The 14,064-nt window shown below is 40.9% G+C and overlaps 1 protein-coding gene across 2 annotated transcripts; it reads right to left on the bottom strand.

Moving 5' to 3' along the window:
* Positions 1-33: 33 nt before the first annotated feature.
* On the bottom strand, positions 34-9,696 carry LOC147047024 (cortexin-1-like). 2 transcript variants are annotated; one of them, XM_085927531.1, is made up of 3 exons: positions 9,594-9,696; positions 7,297-7,415; positions 34-2,532 (listed from the first exon to the last, which is right to left on the bottom strand). In XM_085927531.1, the coding sequence occupies exon 3, from the start codon at positions 1,826-1,828 to the stop codon at positions 1,445-1,447; it is 384 nt and encodes a 127-aa protein (XP_085783657.1). In that variant the 5' UTR covers positions 1,829-2,532; positions 7,297-7,415; positions 9,594-9,696; the 3' UTR covers positions 34-1,444. The 2 variants fall into 2 exon arrangements, with proteins under 2 accessions (XP_085783657.1, XP_085783658.1); XM_085927532.1 differs by having other exon boundaries at positions 7,297-7,410; positions 9,594-9,672.
* Between the last annotated feature and the right edge of the window lie 4,368 nt (positions 9,697-14,064).

Genomic DNA, 14,064 nt, shown 5'->3' with positions numbered 1-14,064 from the left:
ATCTTTTCCCTAACAACAATTTCAGTATAGAAAATGAATGGAGAAATTTTGTGCAAATATCAACCAGGTTGATATAAACTGCACATATTACTTTGGTTGCAATTATGGCACAAAATGAACAGCACATACTCAAATGAAGAGGATTTTTTTTTTTTTTAATTATTCCTTTTGACCGATCATACTCAGTGTATCAAAACCAAAGCAAAAAAGTTTGAAAAAGATGTCATTACAAAACAGAAAGACAAAGAAAAGCAATCAGCTTTGCCTCCCTCAAAGACACGGCTGAGTCACTCCTTTCAAATATCGACAGTGCAGTTTTACATAATTAGGAAGGACGGGAAGATAGCAAAAAGGGAGACTCTCAAACTTGAGTCAAGATTAGAAAAATAAAGCCGTATTTTACCTAAAGGTTGCTTTAGCTTCATTACCACCACACTTGTCAGGCAAATAAAATGATGAACTAAACTTGCAGTAAGAGATTATATCTGTATATATTGGATCAATATGGCTTGTCAAGTTATAGACACAAAAACACACCACACTGAGAAGAGACAAACTATCTGCTGTGCATCTGAAGTTGCAGTGCTACTCAAGGATCAACGACTATAAATGCCATCAGCACAAAAAAACAAAAACAAAATGTGAGCATGTGCAATTCTTGATGAGCACATAACTAATGGATGCTTTGTGATGGCTGTGATTAATTAAAGGGCCCTTTGCTTAAGTGTAAACTCGCCATTTTTGCCTGTGTGTTAGCGGCGCGTTCTGATGTCAGCTTTCCAAATGTAAACCTTAGATCAGCAGCTTTCAAAGTGGAGGGGAAGCAACTTGAGTGGAAAAAAAATGTGTCCGCACACATATTAAAGGTTTAAATAAAACAACAACAGTTGAATCACAAAATCATTTTTGAATCGAATCGTTACATCCTTGAATCGCATGGAATTTACATTTTCGATTTTTTCCAAATAATCGCTTTTAAGTTTCTGATTTGCTCTTTCTTTGACTTTAAAAAATCTGGAGCGCTTTCACACGGTATGACATTTCACATAAATCCATTTTCCACGTTTTTAATAGATCTTCATAACTATGATTCCATTTCGCTGTTTTACATTCTCTCACTACCCTGCAATAAATGTGTGGAGACGACGATGATGGATTCGTATATTTCTATTTTGCTCACGTGATGCTGTGCTGTGTCCTGTCAAGCTAGTACAACAGGTCAGATTAAGGCAGCTTCATTATTTTGGCTTCTTGTGGTCCTGCTGGTCTGTATGAGTGCAGTCATGGTACGCCTCATATTTACACTACCACATCTAAAACCAGGACTTTACACAAACATTTACAAAAAAATACCCCTTGAGTGTGTTCACAATATGATTCATTGTCATCTCAAAGCTTCTGAAAGATTGTATCTGTGTGCAATGTTACCCTTCTTGAACCCCTTTTACACCAGCGCGTAATCAAACTGACCCCTTTCCAGCCCCTCCTTGTGGTCAGTCCAGGATGATGCGGGCATGCGACTGTAGGGGTCCAGCAGGATCCTGAAGCACCTGACCAGCAGGAAGACCAGGAAGAGCATAAGGAGGCCCACAAAGGCCAAAGCCGTGCGCTGCTCGGCGTCCACCCCGACCAAGGCCAGCGGTGGGCTGCTGCTGCCGCCGCCGCCAGCGCCGCCGGGGAGGGGAGAGCCGGCCGGGGACAGCAGCAACTCGTAGTCCAGCGTGGGCCCATCGCTCATCCTCCACGGGGCCCGGAGGCAGGGTTTGCACACCGACTGGATGGTGTGTGTGTTGATGGGAGGTGAGGAGAAGGAAGGGAAGGTGTTCATGAGCGACTGATTGCGGTCTCTGCTAACTCTTATTTGGTGTTTAAACCAAATATCGGGTTTTGCTTTGAGCTATTTCCAGATTACCGTTTTCCTCCGGTGCTGTGTTCCTAATCTGATGTGACAACGAGCCACACACTTAGATTAATATAGACTATTTTATGAGGCAAATTGCAAAGCAGTGACCGCCTTCGGGCGATATTATTTCTAGGGAAATAATCAGAGAAGACGGGATGTCACGGCAAGCCAAGGTCAATGTTCTGGGAGCTGGTACGGTGCTAATTAAGAAACAGGAAGAGCTGACCAGAGCAGTGTAAGAGCGTCAGGTCACCGATGCTGATACGATTTTTTTTCTACAGTTGCTCAGTGGATAAATAATGCAAAAATAGCAAACAGTATCTTCCAAAAAAGTCTGCGTAGCAAGATAAAGAGTGATAAGTGAGTTTGAGACGTCAAGTGTTCCGAGAAGTTCTTCTCACCATTTTCCTTAGGGATGAGCACTAAACACACATGGAAGAAGAAAAAAAAAAAAATCTGTCTAATGGCAAAGCAACAAGAGGTAGAAAATAGACAGTGTGAGTCTGTCAAAGGTGTGAACTTCTTTCATTCAAAATGAGTCCAATCGTTGAGTCTTTAGAATCTGCCCGAGGTGACGTCTTCTGCCGACATGACGTCAGCAGTTAGTGCAGCTCCGATTTACTCGACACCTGAAAGAAAATGTACATACATATATATATATTTACAAATGAAGAGATTTTTTTTTCTGAGATGTCAGCAATGAATTACAAGTAAAATAGTAACGAACATGGCAGCAATAAAGTCACACCTGTTTCGTTTCATTCTTCCGCCATATTGCTTTCATTAGTAGCCTTAATAAGTAATAAGTGACAGTGATGTTGCCCCATCTGTGCACACCTACCTTGTAATGAAGCTGATGACGGCCACATTAGCTGAAATGAATAGTGATTATAGTCACCGGGATGGGATTACATCAACCCTCGTTTGTCAGTGCACGGTTACACGGACACGCATTGGGTACCCTCATTCATCTCCAACGGTGACAGGAGGAGAGACAAAGTGGAGCCTCATCAATAATCTAAAATCACTCATCTCTTGTGACTGACTGGGTTTCAAATCACTGAAGACACGTGACACCCACATGGGGTTGTGTGTGATGAACAATGAATTTATGAAGATGAATAGAGGAGGTGACGGATGTTGCCACGGTGATTGATTAGCCGCATACGGGAGAGGGGATATGCTTTTTTTTTATTTTTATTTTTTTATTTCACCCACAAACCAATCTGTCTGTCTCTGTCAATGTTTCCTATCTGTGGTTGTCTCCAGGGTGCTTGTTGTACTGACTGAGCCTGGAAGCCGGGATGGAAAGATACAACGGTGTCGTTCGTGTGTGTCTGAGTAAAAAAACAAAAAGCCCAAAATAGGTCATAAAATCTTGAAAGTCCTTTCAAGGACATTATTACTATGATGGGATGGGTCGTTGTCTTGTAAACAGAGTTGTCACTTTGTACGATACTGACGTGCCCTTGAGCAAAACGCTAAATCTCGATTTGATTTACCGCTTGGCATTACAACTGCAAGTCATTTCATTAGGTACACCTGTATGTCGGAGACGTATTCATTTAAGAAAGACACACACACACACACACTGACTCACTGCTGTCGAGACTGTCAGTGTTGATTTGTTATTTATAACCCGACCAGACATTGTGCTTGCATGAATTAAATTGGAATCAAACCCTGCACTTCTGAACTGTGAGGCGGGCGTCGCCGCCGACTGAAACACATCGCCACTGCCCATAAGGTAGTCACCGCCGTATCCAAACCGAACTGTACTACTTGACAGAAACGTGTCATTGATATTGACTTGATGTGACTATTCATGAGTCCTTGAGTTCATTCATCACCTAAGGGACCGAGCTGCCACCTGTGGAGTTCTGCTAATGAACAAGTAAGCATGTAGGTCACCTTGAGAACAAAAGAAGTAAAAATAGAGGGAGTAAAAAATAAAATAAAAGTCTAAGGTCTATAAATTAACCCGCAAGTATGCACACTGAAGAAAGAAAAGTCCAGCCTCTGAGGTATTTTTAGACCAAGTGTCTGAGGAGTCATTTCTCTTTGCACTCTTAGCTCACCGCCAGACGTCTCCTCACGCGTCGTAATTCGCCCGGCAGACAGGCGCTAGCTACAATAAGGATGATAAAGTTTGACAATTAAATACTCGATTGTCTCTCCCTCTCCTCACAGTCGTAAGGTTGCGCTTGGACAAACAGCAGAAGGAAGGCATTTGCGTGCGAGATGCCCGTAGAAAGACAAACAGACACTCGGAGGACGAGCGAAATGTTCTTTGGGCCTGTGTGCATGCAAATGAGGAGCACTTAAGACTGCTGACCTTTTAAAACTAAATGTTACCAAAGAAAAGGCAGATCACTTTGAATTAACCCTTCGGATAGCACTCATTCAAGTAGGAAGCAGCTATTAATTTCATAATTAATAATTATTATTCATATTAATTAATTCATCATTTTTGGTGTGTTTTGAGCTTTTGATGCGTGCTCTATATGGGGTCATGTGATAAAATAAAATAAAATAAAATAAAATGTACTCCCACAATACTTTTCCCTCATCAGGGTGATAAATGAAGACTAGTAAAGAGAAAAAGTGGTCCGCTGTTGTTGGAAAGCGTTCCAATCAGCTCACGGAGAAACTAACTTGACATTGTGGCAAAGCAGACAAATGAGCGAGCGCTATTGAGGGCAAGACAAATGAAAGTGTACACAGATGAAGGAGCAAGGGGAAAAGAACAAGCTCTTTGTGATTCTCAACAACAGCAAGCAATTCCATCTGGGAACCTGCCCCACCATCTATCATTTTAGCCAGCGCTCAAAAGAACATGAAGTCTATTTCCTCTATCAGCAATTTTAAAGGCTTTCAAGGTTACTTCCACTTTAGTATTCACATTTCTCAAGATTTCATATCACAGCTCGTTTTGTACGTTTCTGACGTATTAAATAAAGCCCATTTGAATACAGTGATTGGAAGTCAGCGTCGTGTCATGTGTATGGTGTGGACGTGTCCGTGTGTGTGTGCGCTTCTTTCTCCGAAAACGTCAAGCAGGATCGGATTTCCAGACGTGGCCTCCGGCTCGTCGTGTCATCTCCTCTGGTTGTTTATGTCACTGTCTCTGACAGCATGGAGCCCCAGTTTAAATCTGACGTCTTTAGAAACGGGTTGACTCGGTCACCGGTCAATAATCATTTGATACCCCTGCATCACCACAACAGATATACAGTCTTTAAAAATTAAGAATAATCATTTGAAGTTTCGGGGTATTTCAATGAATCGGTACTCAAGACAAAAGTCAATACCAGTACCGACCGCCATCTTGTATCTGTTTGACAATTGGGAATTGATGTTTTACCAGGAAGATGCAATTTCTCTAAATATATGAATGGAAATGGAAGGAACCTTGGAAAATTGTAATTTATTTCATTTGATTTGAAGGGGAAATACTATAACGGTATATATAAGCCTTTCTAAAAAAAACATTTGTCATTGGCTTTTGTGGGGGTACGATTATAAACCAGATTTTGACATATCTGTCGAATTACTTCCAAACTCTCAAATTTGCTGAGAAATCTACAGCAATCCAAAAAAAAAAAAAAAAAAGAACCACATACACAGTCACTTTATCACTCTTGTCCACCAGCAATTGCGGCACACTTCAATCATGTGCGTCATATCTGACCATCACTTCCATCCGGTCCCTCTCAACACTCTGCAGTGTTGTCACTTGAGTCGCTTTATAAAATTGCCTTTATCACCCTACTCTCTAAAACCCCCGGTCCCTCCAGTCAAAGTTAATAAACGTCAGACCAATCACCCCCACCTACATCCTATATTTAATTCACAAATCCAACACATGAAATATTCATAAGAGGAGGACTCGGACAGGTCCACAACTGCTAACAAGCAGGTCAAGCAGAAATAGGTCTAACATTTGAACGAGTTGAATATTGGGGAAATATTCTTTCTGTGTTTTTTCAGAGCTAAAAAATTTAAAAATATTATATTTACTTTCTCAGATGGGGAGAACAAGCAAGGAGGAGAGGAAAATAAAAATAAAAGTGAAGGAAGAAGTGCTGCAATATGGAGTTGTCAGCACTCTTAAAATCTGAAAACAGCACTTCCCTTCCATCAAGCAGCCCGTCTATCAAACCTACCGGGACAGAACGGACGCGGTGCCAACCCGTCATTCCGATCCACGACCGAGGCCATATACTCGAGATTACATGCTCTACCCGCACAACCCGACACAACCCAAGCCAACACTCAGCAGGAACATTTTTGTGGCCGAATTCTATGCAGATAATTAGACGGGCAGTGGAACAATGTTTTTCGGGTTAATGTTTCAACAACTGGGCCCAAGCCGGCCGCAAAATCCAGAGATATATCAGTAACGGTAGTTGTTTTTTCTCTGTTTGAACTGCTTCCACTCAACAAGATGTTGGAGTGGGTCTGATGAAAGAAGAGGTGAGAATTGATAAGTTCACAATTCTGAGTATTATTGATAGTGGTTTTTGATTTTATTGTCAATTCTCTTTGGGGGAGCAGACAAAAGGAAGTTTCAATTGAAGTGGTCTTCTCTTGTTTGCTGTGATGTTTTTATTTGGTTTATGCCATGAGATTTTTCTTGAATTGACTTGGGGTGGGTTGCATGAATTGTTTACTAGCCGTTCTAATCAATTAAAATGGTTGCCTTCTGTCACACTGCTGGCTTTGTGAGATGGAGCATGGAGGAAAAGGGTGAATTCAAGTGAAAGGAAGCAGGAAGGCAAGACCAGGGAGCAATTTCAATTTCAATGAAGAATTACTTTCAAAAGAACAAAAACAGGTAACTCAAGTGTGCTGACTTGTTAAAAGAAAATTAAAGCTTTTTTTTAAAACAGGTTTCAAAGTAACAGCAAAACAGCAAATGAACCCACAACAAAAATAAGAATAACATGAGGAGCGTTGCATGACACATGACAGCAACACCAAAAATGGCTGAGAGCCCAAGGTAATAAATACCAGCAGTGATGACACAATGACAGTGGTTGGAGGGAGCTGATTGGTTGACACAAGAGACCAGGTGATGACAACAGGTGAAAGCAATAAACTGAAAAGCATGAATAGCTCAATAAACTTAAGCTTATTAAGCTTAGCTCAAGAAGCTTAAGCTTATTAAGCTTAGCTCAATAAATAATAGGAAACACTGGCATAAATTTGGTATTTAAACTGCTAATGTAAATCGAGTCCATGAAATGCACTTTGGTGGTAAAATACTAATTCCATGCATAAAAGCTCAGCAAGACCCCGCTACCTGCCCTGATCACCTGGTGACAAAAGAAGTCACCAGTTGGATTTGTAAGAAGAAGGTAGAAGACATAACAAAGACACGGACATATCACCTTGCTGAAGTGAAGGCCGTCTGTGCAGCTGATTACATTATTGAGCTTACGCCCGAGCAGAGATTGGGAGCGCTGGGTCGGAAAGCCTCGTGCACCGGAAGAGGTCAAACACATCTGGGCTGGAAAAAATGGGAAAGATTATCTTCACACTTTGCTTTGCGGACCATCAGCACTTTTCATTGACACATGTCCTCACATTTTTTTTGTTTTTTTTGTTATCCCAGTTAATAGACTCTCCCTGTGAGCTAAGCATGAAGGGTGGGTGACTGACTCGGTGGCGGGGGGGGTGTCTTTAAATGACACCAAATGGGTTGTTTATGACCTTGTGTGCTACACAGCGACATTACATACAGCCAAATTGAATCACACTCAGTGTGACATTGCTATTATTTCAGGGGCAATAAACTGAAATATTCAAAAAATATATAGACATACGGGTCATTTTCCCCCACAGAGCCACTTTAAAAAGCCGTTTTAGAACTGAAGCATATTATAGCATTTAAATTACGGCTGTCAAAACAAGGAGCCAAAGACAATTTGGTGTCTTTAAGAAAGGCCTGACAGCATCATAAAGATGCCGCCATGGTGGGCGATGAAGAATAAATGATAGCAGATATGGCAGCTAATAATGCAGACAGGCTGTAGCACAGTGTGTGTGTGCTGATTCACTAATGTGCTTTTTTTTTTTTTCGTCGTGCATCCTCCTGGTAAACCTCAGGTGGGCTTTCCGAGGCAAACCCACCATGGTTTTTATTTTCTGCGGCCACTGCTCCAGTTACAAGTCATTACGGGAGACGTTGGCGAGTGCTTCCCGGAGATCAGCATTACCTCGGCTGTTGTTTTCTAGTTACCACCAATGGTAAGCTGAGAGTGCACATGGAAGTCAAAGTAGGCCCCCGACTACTGTATATATGTTACCTATAGGCTCGGACCAGGGGTTATTTTCAACACATGAAAAAAAATACTTCCAAGGGGGGGGGCAGTACTGACTTTTCTTATTTACGCTCACAGTAAAGTGTTCCCTCATCATATCACGGTTCATCTCTTTTGACCCTTTGTATTGCCGATTCTCAAAATCGTTTTTATGATTATTATTACAGTGTACAGACAAGTCTGGATGTAGAGTTACGCACTTTCAGTGTAGTACTACAATGCGCCACAACATGCCATGCAGCACTGAGGTCGACTGGAAGAGATGTAGCATAATTAGAAGCCAGAAGAAGAGGCAGAGAAGGTCCCAAGATTCAACTGAGCCCAAGTACTAGTTGTTCCCACAGAACACAAATAAAATATGTGATTAGATTCCGTTACGTGACATCAGTGAAGTCATGTAACGAATCCTAATTGCCATTGGCAAGAGGACATTTATTCAGCTATTTAACTATTCATGCCAGGCCCTGATTTCCTAGCCTTGCACACCTATAATCATGTGACTTGATATCATACGCAATGATTTTAAAAACTGTGACATCATGATGAATAAAAAAGTAAGATTCACTTTTCTGAGGAACACTTTTTAATCGAGGAGTCATGCAAATGGGTGACTGATGAGAAACATGTACAATCCTAATGAGCCACAACAGAGCTTCCTGCAAAATAATAAAGAATCTTTCCTGCCGGGAAATTAAATAACCTCAAGGTGCCTTGCTCCTGGCAAAATAGGGATTCTACACTAGCAGCATCATTGCTGGTGCATGATGTTGCCGACGAGGTTGCAAATAAATTCAAGTCATCAGGTGTGGTTGAAACACAGGCAAGATGTTAGGTTAAGAAATATCAAATAAAATGAAATATTGTTTTTTTTCAAAGTAGGAATTTTGGACGGTACTTTCTAAAACACATTGCAACACATTATTTTGCAATGTAAAAGAAAAAATATACTATTTAAAAACTACGGTAAAAAAACTTTGCTTATCCATTCATCCCAGCTAATTATGGTGTCAAATAATTAATTGCTATTGAAATAGATGGTAGAAGGTAAATCTCATTTATTCATTCATTCATTTTTGCTTGATGGTGTGCCGTGAAATGTTTTTTCAATTTTCCTTTTTTTTTTTTTTTTTAAATCATACAGTTTGGTTCAAAACTTCATGCATATATTGTAATCTCATACTTTTATACAGTACACACATATGAAGGTTGGTCCGCAAGCAAAATTATATGGCATGCTGAACTGGAGCAAAGCTCACATTGCATAAAAATACAACTTTATTTTTAATCAATCAGCCTGATGAAACTGAGATCCATCTAGTACGCAAGCCTTTTAATTGCCTCAATTAATAAATTGCTGGACAAACCTGATGTCACGCGAGGTTCCTCAGCGGCAGCCTCAAACTTTGTGATGCTGTTACTGTCCTCCTCCACCTCCTATCCCACCTCATCTGCCTCCACCTCTCTTGCTGCTGCTCAGCGGTGCTTTTGCACAGACTGGAGACTCCCTGCAAAAAAAGCAGCCAGCTTGTTTCAAGCCACACCCACATTGAGTCAGCATCCAATCAGGTTATGATTTTTTTTTTTCTACCTGCTTGTAAAAAAACTAGAAATAATGACACCTAAAAGCATGTGCTCCTTATGCAAGATCATCAGGTGCATTGGCATTAATGAGATACAATGCAAATTATACCTTTCAAAATGGAGTTGGCTTTATTTTCCTATCATACGACTTTAGAAAGGAAGCTGCCCGACTGCTGGACCACAATCTTAATTTTGTGTCAAAGATGATAAAGAAAATAGTTTATTATAAATACACATTTTGATACTGGATGTTAATGTAGCAAAAAAAAAATCACTTTTTCCCCCATCCAAACTTTTAATGCAGTTTTGGTGATTGGAAGGGCAAAGGTTTAATGTTGTGGTGATGCCCAGTGATTTGCACAATCATCGTAAAATGCAAAACCTGATTGGGCCACCACAATCTGTAAATATCTCCAAATTGTTCTATTCAGACGCACCGTGAATACGTTGGTGCTCGTTCGCTACCGTAAAATGACATTTAATAGACCTACTAGACGTATTATTGTGCAGTGTTAACACCCCTGTGTGTCCTTGAAATGTCTACTGGCACGCTTCAGACCAGACTAGACTGTTGTAAAATTTCTGCCGGCCTACATTGAGCTTCTGCTGTGCATTGGGGAGAATAAAAATAAAAAAACAAATCAAACAAAAAGTTCTTTTTATGCCTGTTACAAAAAATCAATTAATTACAAAGTGTTAATGTGCAATCTTACAAGAGCTGAGTATAAAGGTTATAGATGCCATTGTGACCTGACTCATCATTTAATACCTGCTCAGCAGACAATCTAAAATTTCTGCTCTCTGATGATATTTTGGTTTAACCAAAATTTCCAAAACCATTTCTACTCTCCTCTCCTCTTTTGTCCCTGTTCCTGCGGGAGACGTAATGACATCTGTGCAATCTGTGCCGCCTGCTGCCGTGCTTCCATCGTGATGCCAGTCGCTGCTGGCACGATCGCCTCGTATGGGATCCAGGTACAGTGGCTCGGCGCTGGAAAATTGTTTGTGCGTTCCCAGCCCGGAGACAATTACAAGGCGATCCAGTCGAGCATGTGGTGAAGCCTTGATTAGATTTAGGACGGTGGCCTTTTGGATCATGTGGTATGACCTCCACTTTGGCTAGAAAATAAATGATAGGTTCTTAACTGTTTGGAGGGGTTGTTATTTTTGCATTTGTCTTTTAATTAAAAGACAAAAAACACATAAATGATTTTCAATCTCGTGCCTTCCATCTGTGCAGGCAAACACAATCCAGGAAGTTCGTGATTGTGCGTGTGGGCGTCAAACCTTTGAACACCCAAATGAACTTACATCTAATAACATGGGACTTTTAATTAAAGCAATTTCCTCTTGGAACAAATTGGCAGAGCATTAGGGACTAGAAATGCTCATGAGTGTATGAGTAGAACGACTTTAAGCGTGCATAAGCGTGTGTGTGTGTGTGTGTGTGTCTCCATGAGATTGTTTTCTGTAAGAGGTTCCATTTAGACCCTAATCTTATTTGTTTAATAACATTTCCCAGCTTATTAACCTTATCGCATATATTTATGATGTATGCCTTTTTATGTGTTTGTGTTTTATCCAGCATCCAAACATTTGTCTTTTGCCAATTTAAATATGTGTGTGTATGGTGGAGAAGAGGGGGGGGGTGCCATAACCAATCAATAAGCCTGATAATGAGATCTAAGGGGGTGTGGTTATGGCAGGCCCTCGGGCTCGCAGGGGCTTGTCTTCCGTAAAGAGCAGCGTTGTCCTATGAGAGAACCTGACATCATTACCCTTTCCAGCCAATACAACAATGACAAAACACCATTTACCCTTCTGCCAAAGATTTTGTGTGTGAGCTTACATGAATCACGATATCCTTTTCATGCATCAATGTGTTTTAAAATAGGGACACTGCATAAAAATAATACGTGATCAAATATATATAATATAATTTAATTTAATATAATATAATATAATATAATATAATATAATATAATATAATCTTTGTATAATATATGTATATATATTATAACTCTAACCTGGTCATCAGATCCTCACCAAAGAAGCGTGCTATTAAAATGCATCACACCAACAAATTTGCAGATCCATTATACGTACAATAACCACGTGTAGTACGTTTTCATAAAGGTGTTGCAGTACGATTTTGACTGGCAGCAGGTGAAATTGCTTTCTGGTTTGCATACACACATAGGCATGTTTACATGAATGAACATGGACATGCATGGACATGAGTGTGTGTTATGTAGTATGTGGAGGGGATGGGGATGGGGGGGGGGGCACTGGAAGCTTGAAATCTCCTCACTCTTCCCTGAGGCTCTATATCCCTAAAGGCTGTAATCCATCCCTTGGTGAGAGCTGGTAAATGGATCACGAGAAAAACATGAAGAGAACAACGCATTGGCCTTCAACGTGATTGAGGCAAAGTGAGCTGACTATACGTGAAAGTCATCAAAACCTGCTGGGAACGTGAGCTGGTTTGTCGCCACTGACCTTGTAGGTCTTTGTCCATCCCGTGTGTGCGTGTGTGTACGTGTGTGTAATTTACTGTGCAAGGTTTCGGCTGATGGAGCACGGAGAAACCTTGCTAAATTGTACAGTGTCAGTCCTCCAATTGAAGGTTTAGGTTAGTCTAACATTCAATTAATTCTGCAGGGGATGCCGAGCTGAATCAGTACATTTGTCTGTGCCGTGTGCACATGAATGCAAACCTTTGCAGGACTGAAGTCCCTCTGTGCAGGTTTTCCTTTTTTGAGTGGACATGTGTGTCCTCTGCTGTCAGGGTCATTGAGAGGAAAGCTTTTTATTTCCCTGGCGCTTTGCTACAAGCTGAACGAGGTGGACTCGGATGGGAAAAGCATTGAATTGTTCCCTCTTTGTCTTGTTAGCTCAAAGTTGAACACTTTATAACAGATAAAAATGCATGCAGATATAGAAATTCGCTACGGACAGACGTGAGGTCGTCAGAATATGACGAGGCATTGCACTTTTTGGGAAGCAAATTATTCTGACAATATCAATATCATCATGATATCAGCGAAGAAACTTTATGTTTTTGAAAACAAAAGTGACAAAAACCATATTGCTGACATCAGCATATTTTTGTTCAACCATCAACATTGCATCATAAAAGAGACCAAGCTGACAATAAATGTGAAAAAAAAACTGTGCCATATTCTATCCGTTCACGACTCAACATAACGCTCAGTCATTGGTCAATTTATGAGGTAGAATGAAAATGTTGCCTTTGGGAGCACACTCAAACTGCGTGAAGTTTCCGCGAAGGGTGGGAGCCTTACAAGCGCCAGACGTTGTGTTGAAGCCTGAAGGGAAGACATTAAAAATTCAAAATTGCCTCTTCATCAGCTTGCTGTAGAAATGCAAAAACAGAGATGAGTGACCACTTTTGGATATTTTCATCTCAGGTTTTAATTTCCGCTCTTTGCATATTTTATCCAAAGACCCCTCGCCTCCCTCCTTAATCTCCCCCCCTCATCTTACTTCCTCCCTCCCTTGCTGTCTCCTGGCCTCTATCCATCATGCCATTTGACTTTAATATGCTTTACACAGGAATATAAGCCATTCATCACTCTGTGCCGAGGCCCAGGACATTGCCTTGCTGCACATTTCATAGGCCAGTAAGCCTCGGCAATAGAACCGCTAATGCCTCTATTTAGTCCGGCAGGCGGGTCAGGTACAATCCGTCACAGGCCCGACCACGCTGACTGTGTCACACCCTTTATGGACCCACAAGACGTTTCTTGGTAAACATATCTTTTTGTCTCTATGAACGGATGGATGTAATTTGCAGACTGACTCTCGACACGTATAGCTCGTTAATGCTTGCTGACAATATGATCACATTTTGCAACTTAATCACAATAATACAGCTGGTGTGATAATACCAACGAGAGCAGAATAGTATAAACAGGAATCAAGGGGATCTAATGGAGACTTTGCCGCTAAGTAGGATGCGGTGGTTCACCGGGAAATAAAAGTCTGTGGGGACAATGAAGTCACATTATCAAGTACCATTCATGCATCGCTTTAAAATGACTGCAATTATTCCTTGTAGCATGATTAGCCTTGCAGGGATTCTCGAGAGGACTGAGCTGTGGATTAAATGTGTGAGTTTGACATTAGTGTAATTCGGTAGGGGATTGTAAAACAGGAAACATTGAACGTTGAAGAACATTCAAGTGTGTTGTAACTTTTGTTACGAGGCTTTGCGGGGTAGCCACGAGGTTT

The sequence above is a fragment of the Syngnathus leptorhynchus genome, chromosome 13 (assembly GCF_054491065.1).
Source record: "Syngnathus leptorhynchus isolate UIUO chromosome 13, UIUO_Slep, whole genome shotgun sequence".
NCBI classification, from domain to species: Eukaryota; Metazoa; Chordata; class Actinopteri; order Syngnathiformes; family Syngnathidae; genus Syngnathus; species Syngnathus leptorhynchus.
Note: the sequence above shows the minus strand (reverse complement) of the source record. Positions and strands in the feature narration are given on the sequence as shown.